Raw genomic sequence first — 6,970 nt, 5'->3', positions numbered from 1 at the left:
AGAGCTTTGTGTGCTGCTCCAACTCTATCCTGCATCAGGGGACCTACGTTGGGCAGAGCCCTGATGATCCACGTTCCCTGTGATCTGCACTGGGGAGACACTGGGCTGGTGGTCCTTTTGTTTGGTGGTCCCTAATATTCTTTTGATTCCTCTTCATCCCTTTAAAACAGACCAAATTGGGATAAAAATGAACAAATTCATCAAAGGCATCTAAAGCCTCACTTTTTGCTAGTCTTTTGAGGGGATCTGGGATTCAGGGAGATACTTGAAGGGATTTAGGGATTTGGGGGTATTTGGTGTCATTTTCTCCATTTCTTGGCACTCAAAGAGATGAGAAGGTTTGATCTGTTACCTCAAAACCACTCAATGCCACTGAAAACTATTCAATCCCTCCCCAAAATTTCTTGATTTCAACAGCCCTCAGGGTGGAACGGGGTTGGAAGGACTTTGGTGAAGTGTGCTGCAAATCAGGAGGGGTGAGATGGGCATTGGGTGGAGTGGGATGGGTGGGATGGGTTTTGGGAGGGGTGGGATGGGGGAAATATGTCTCGGGAAGGGGGTCCTGATGTCCAGGAGAGGTGGGATGGCTTTGGGTGGGGATTGGGAGGGTGTGGTGAAATCTGGAATGAGAAAGCCGAAGGCTGGGAATAGTGAAGGGAGAGGGAACCCATTCCTCAGGGAGTTTTTGGGTATTCCACATTCCTAAAGGCATTTTGGTGCATCCCAGGTTTCTGAGGTGGTTTGGGGGCACTCCCCAATTCTTGGCAGGGGGTTCCTGAGCACAGCTCCATGGAGCCCCATTGCCAGGGGGGGTTGCCTTGGGCACGAGCTCAGAGCTGCAGCCAGAGTCCATTGCCTCGGTGCTGGAGAGCAGAGAAATGATGAAAGGCCCCCGACATCTCCAGGGTGTGTTTGGGGGACCAGGACAAGTTCTGCATAGGTGGGACAGTCACTGCCCCAGCCCCAGCCACTGCAGCCTCTGGGCCAGCCCCAAAGTGGCTGCCAAGCCCCTGGCACCCCCAAAACCCCACCTGTGAGAGGGACCAGAGCAGGTGAGGCTGTGACACGGCTGTGACACTGACATGTCCCACGGCCCCGGAGCTCACAGCAGCTGAGATGGGCTGGATCCAAGGTCTTGGCTGTGGATGTCTCTCTCTCTCTTCTCCTGACTTCCTCTTCTCAAAATATGGATAACTTGAAGTTGTAGGGTTTAGAGTTTTCTGAGTCAGTGCTTTGTAAAGTGCCTTACTATAATTCCAGGTTTAATATAATTTATAAGCTAAGTACTATTTCTGTGTAAATGTTTACATCATAGGTTATAACTTAGGAAAAATACTGTTCAGTGCTGTTCTTTTGTTAAATTTTGAAGTTTAAGGTGTAAGCTAAGGTTAAGGTAGAAGCTAAGTCCTGTTAGTTTGAGCTCTGTTCAGCTTTTAGGCCATGTTCCTTTTACCCTTGCCCTCACTGTCCTCTTGTCACACACACACAGAGGGACAGTTCTCGGTTTGTTTGTGGTTTGATTGCTGGATTTGGTTTGGTTGTGTTGATGCTTTCCTTCCTTGGTGTGCCTAAAGTGTCCAGTCAGGGGTAGAGTGACTCTTGCCAAGGAACTTGGTCATGCCTCACCACTGTGCTCCTAATTGGTGACTTCTGTCAAATATGCTAATCTGCTAAACTTATAAAACTGTATTGACTTCATGGGGGGGTTGGGTGTTTTGTGGACATTTTCTGTATCTGCCCCTTGGAGGCCTCCAATAAAGATCAGCCTTTCTGTTACCTCCTCTATAATATTATCTCCAAAGGGTGTTACTTTATTTCTAGGTTCTGTAAGGCATCAACACAGCGGGGTCTCAGGGCACCCAGGAGACCACAGTGAGACAATGACATCTTGGGGAGCCAAGTGCCAGCTGCAAACACAGCGGGGCCTGATGGAAGCCAGGAGCCACTTGGAGAGTGCCAGGGCACGTGGAACTCAGTGCCTGCTGTGACACAGCACAGCCCCATGGAGCTCAGCAGACCACTGTGACAACGTGGAATCTCAGGGATGCAAGGCTCTACTTGGGCAGAGTGGGGTCTCCTGGGACACAGGTGCCACTGGGGCATTGCCAGCTCTTGTATAACCCAGTGCCCCTTGTGACACAGGGCAGCCTCATGGAACTGTCCTGGGGATGGTTCATAACCCATCACCATTTTGGGTTGTTTTTTGTTTTGTACCAGGAATGGTCACTGCCTCCCCTCCCTGCCTCTGGGAGTGCTGCAATGGGTGGAGGGGCAGCCCGGGGTCCTGCAGGGGTTGGGGGACGGGGGCTGCTCTTCCTTCTGCTTGGGGCCATTGACTCAGTGGCCACGTGGCACAGCGCATCTGATTTGAGGTCTTGTTGCCCTGTGGTTTTGGTCTTTTGCTTTTTTCCTCTTGTTTTTTTTCTCCTCTTCCTGTTTGGGTGGACGATAACAGACTCCCAGTAGGTACCCCTGGGAGCCCGTCCTGTTTGCTTCGGGTAGAACAGGAACAATGAAAACCTTCCCAATGGCACAACTCCCCAGCCCACATGGGGAAAGGAAAGAAAAAGTTGTCAAGTTCTCAAAACCTTTCTCCTGCTTTGCTGCAAGACTCCTGCTTCACACATGTTGTGGAAAGTCAAGAGAAGCTGCATGGGTAGGCTATCTTGTGACAGATGGTGCAACTCATTCTCCAGGAAAGGTTCTTGGAAAGAGCAGACAGGACTGTGGAGAAAATTCTGGGAAAGCTGAAACAGCTTTTCAGAAATGAAATGAAAGTGGAAAGAAACAACCCAAGATATTTTCCTCTGTTTATTTCTCTGTCCCACTTTCCATCTTAAACTACTTCTTCATCTCATTAATTCTAAGTGGGTCTCACCTCTGACATCCAAGACTTGGCAAGATTTAGACACTGTAAAATACCATCAGCTACATCCAGTTTGCCTTCCCCTGTTTTTCTTGGAAAGCAATGCCGGAGACACAAGTGCAGTGCTTGGGTCAGGTTCAAATTCTGCATTCAGGGAATGTGCTGTGACAGTGTCTGACCCTCAGCAGGGACAATGCACAGCAACAGCCAAGGGGATTCCTCTGTCACTGTGCAGGAGTCAAGACTGGGCCCTGACTGAAAACGGCGAAGTTCCCGTGTTTGGACAGGCTCAGGGGCTGCCCCGGGGAGTGCAGGGCTCGGTGCGAGGCAGAGGGGGCAACGGAAAAAACTGACAAGGGGACAAACGGCCCTGGAGCTTCAGTTGCAGCAGCAGCAGCGGCAGCAGCGGCAGCAGCGGCAGCAGCGGCAGCAGCAGAGAAGAAAAAAGCGGCTTTGTTGACCAACCCGTGCTTCCCCTCTCCCTCTCCCACAGTCCCGCAGCCTCTCCCTTTCCCAGTGTCCCCCTCCCAACCCAGTCTCCCTCTCCCCTGCTGGGCAGGGCCATGCCTCGGGCCCACCCCCGGCCCCGGGCGGGGCTGCCCCGTCCCTGCCCCCGGGCGTCCCGCCGCGGTCTCGCCTTCGCCCGGCTCTGGCAGTGCTGGCGATGGCGCTGCTGGGCGGGCATCAGTGCCTGGGGCTGGGGCAGCATTGCTGGCCTTTGGCTGCGCCTGTGCCGAGCCCAGCCCAGGCCCCGGCCCCGGCCCCGGCCCCGGCCCCGGCCCCGGCCCCGGCCCCGGCCCCGGCCCCGGCCCCAGCCCCGGCCCCGGCCCCGGCACCGGCCCCGGCCCCGGCCCCGGCCCCGGCCCCGGCCCCGGCCCCGGCCCCGGCCCCAGCTCGTCCCTGGGCCCGCAGAGGACACAGGCGGTGCGGCTGCTCCCGCCGCCTCCACTGCGGCTTCCCCGGCCCAAGCTCCTCCGCTTGGCAGCGCGGCCGCTGGCCCTGAGCCGCTGCTGTCCCGTTGCCAGGAGCAAATGCCTGGGGATGCCCAGCCCGGGCCGCTCGAGGGGCGCTCGGGGGCCGTTCCTGGCCCCGGGCCGAGCGCTGACAGCCGCGTCTCGCCGGCAGGGAAGGCGCAGCAGGCCCTCCAGGAGCAGTACCGCCTGGGTTCGCTGCTGGGCCACGGCGGCTTCGGCAGCGTCTGGGCGGCCACACGGCTCTCGGACAGTGCCCCGGTGAGCGGCAGGGCCGGTGGTGGGTGCACGAGGAAGGGGCGCAGGAGGAGGAGGAGGGCGAAGGAGAAGGAGGCTGGGGCTGGGCAGGGCAGGCAGTGAGCTCAGCCTGCTGCTCCCCTTGGCTTGCAGGTGGCCATCAAAAGGGTGCCACGGAACCGTGTCCGGCATTGGGGTGAGCTGGTGAGTGAGCGGGGCCAGCAGGAGAAGCTGGGCCATGCCGGGCGGGGATGAGCTGAGGCCTGGCAGGGTGGAAGCCGCCAGGACGCCTGGAGGGAGAGCGGGCGTGGGGCCAGCAAAGGGCGCAGAGCATCCCGGGCTGGCTGAGGGGTCCCTGACCCCTGGCACGGCCTCAGCCTCACTGACAACATTGTGCTCCTCCCACAGCCCAACGGCACCAGCGCACCACTGGAGATCGTGCTGCTGCACAAGGTCTCCACTGGCTTCCCTGGTGTCGTCCAGCTGCTGGAGTGGCTGGAGCTCCCCAAAGACATCATTATCATCATGGAGCGCCCAAAGCGTTCTCAGGACCTCCAGCACTTCATTCGGGCACGGCGGTTCCTGTGCGAGGAGGTGGCGCGGGAGCTGTTCCGCCAGGTGCTGGAGGCCGTGCGGCACTGCACCAGCTGCGGGGTCCTGCACCGCGACCTCAAGCCAGGGAACATCCTGCTTGACCTGGCCACCGGGCAGGCCAAATTGATCGATTTTGGCTGTGGCACCTACCTACAAGACACAGCCTATACTCACTTTGCAGGTGAGCCATCGCAGGGGTGTGCTCCCCATTGCAGACATCTCCTGGCCCAACATCTCACAGCCCAGCCTGGGTGTGGCACTGGGGATTCTCCCTTTCCCTGCCACTCATGGCACTGAGTCTTCAGCCCAGCTGCTTTTGAACACAAGTGGGTGGGGGGACCAGCTTCCAGCCCTGCTGGCAGCCTTTGCCAGCCACTCTGCCTGGGACTGGGGCTGGGGCTGGGGCAGCCAGCCCAACAGAAGCACCTGTGGGTGGGGGTGGCTGAGAGGGGAGCCAGAACATGTGCACCAGCCAGTTTGGGGAGCAGGTGAGAAAGGGCTTGGACTGCTGTGATTGCCTGGTTTGCTTTGGGTTCATAATGGTTTTTGGGGCAATGCAGGCAGGGACGAGTAAGGCATGGTTTTTCCCCAGCACTGAGTGGGTTTTGCTTGTCATGGTTGGGCCTTGCCAGGGCTTCCACTGCCACCTTCCAACACCAGTGGCTTCTTTTGCAACCCTAAGTTCGTACACAAGTCCCAGGTGCTGGCCAGAGGGCAGCAGGTCACACCACGTGCCACTGGGGCAGCCCCTGCACACCCAGGGATGCTGGGGCCAGGCTCTGGGAGCAGCAGCATCCCCCTGATGAACTCCATCTGTATTCCATAGGAACACCATCATACAGTCCCCCGGAATGGAACCAGTTTGGCTGGTACTATGGACAGCCAGCTACCGTCTGGTCCCTGGGCATCCTGCTGCACCAGATGGTGTGTGGGGAGCACCCTTTCAGGAGGGGCCACAAGATCAGCTGGGACCATCAGCTCTCGCTGCCACCACGGCTCTCTCAAGGTGAATCCTCATCTCTGGGCACGGGGGGAATGCCAGTGCTGGGAGACAGCAGTGGGCTGTGGCAGCTGCTGAGGAGGTGGCACATGTCCTGCTGTCCTGCTTTCCTCCAAAACAGAGAATTCCTGGGAAAGTTTAGGCCCAGCTCTGAGCAAATGCAGCATGGCCTGAGAATGGGAACAGTGGGACAGACAGGAGCCTTCTCCAACTGACCGGCGGTTTCTGGTTTCTCTCGCCAGAGTGCCAAGATGTCATCCGGCGGTGTTTATCCATGCTGGATGTGGACCGGCCTTCAGTAGAAGACCTGTTGTGTCATCCCTGGATGCAGGATAGTCATCTGCCATAGAAGAAGGGAGAGAGCCACAGAAACAGTGATGCAGGGCCCTGGTAAGTTCCAGCTCCACACATGCCTTGGCAATCAGAAGCAAAGGACCCAGACTTTTTTGTCCTGCCAGTGTCACTGCACAGGGGTCATCAGATGGGAACACACAGCCCCTGTGCTGGAGCTGAGCTGCTCTGCCCAGCACTGCTGGCTGCCATCCCAGCTGCTTTGGCTTGTCCTGGGTCACTGCCAGCTGGGGCCCTGGGCAGAACACTGACAGCCTGGTCTCACTCCCAGGGAAAGAGAAGCAGCCCCTGGAGAAGCTGTGCCAGGTGGGGCTGCTGCTGCTGGAGACAGCCAGGACAACATCAAGGATGAAAACCTCTTTCTCGACCAGGCCACCACAAAGCTGAAGATGATGGACTTTGATTGTGGCACCTTCTTCAAAGCCAGGCTCCACAGTGAATTTGCAGATGAGTGCACACACAGGGGGATGCTCCCAGATTTGGGCATTGCACAGGCTGGCCGGGAAACAAAGGTTCCCCCTTTTGCTGGGGTGGAAGCAACTGATTTTTCAGTGGGCTGCCAAGCTGCATTTTGGCAGGGCTGGGGGGCATGAGCTGGGGTGGGTGTGAAATGGGTGTGGGGTCCTGGCCCTGCCAACAGCCCCAGTATCCACTGTGCCATTTCCCTCATTTTCCCTTTTTGTCTGTAGTCTATTTTCATTAATTTGCTGTTTGTTTCTCTAAAGGCAGCGTTCTAGGTGTTGTCCAGTCTGGACGGGGAAGTGCTTGGGACCAGCCGTGCCGTGGATGGGCCGTGCCCTTGGAGAAGGCTGAGGACATCGTTTGGGAGCAGCTTTTCTTCCAGCGGCGGATGGCGTCAGGTGGGTCCCGTCTCCTTGGCCTGGGTGGGATCAGAGCTTTTGGGAGATGGCAGCCAGCACAGGAGCATCCTGCTGTGGGCAGCTGCTGAGG

The 6,970-nt window shown here is 57.6% G+C and overlaps 1 protein-coding gene across 1 annotated transcript; it reads left to right on the top strand.

Moving 5' to 3' along the window:
- Positions 1-3,411: 3,411 nt before the first annotated feature.
- On the top strand, positions 3,412-6,017 carry LOC134562172 (serine/threonine-protein kinase pim-1-like; the record flags this gene model as incomplete). The annotated part of the gene is made up of 5 exons (XM_063419597.1): positions 3,412-4,098; positions 4,228-4,278; positions 4,483-4,849; positions 5,495-5,674; positions 5,911-6,017. Coding segments are annotated over 5 exons (1,392 nt in total), but the record flags the coding sequence as incomplete, so codon positions are not given.
- Positions 6,018-6,970: the final 953 nt, after the last annotated feature.

The sequence above is a fragment of the Prinia subflava genome, chromosome 26 (assembly GCF_021018805.1).
Source record: "Prinia subflava isolate CZ2003 ecotype Zambia chromosome 26, Cam_Psub_1.2, whole genome shotgun sequence".
Lineage (NCBI taxonomy): Eukaryota > Metazoa > Chordata > Aves > Passeriformes > Cisticolidae > Prinia > Prinia subflava.
Note: the sequence above shows the minus strand (reverse complement) of the source record. Positions and strands in the feature narration are given on the sequence as shown.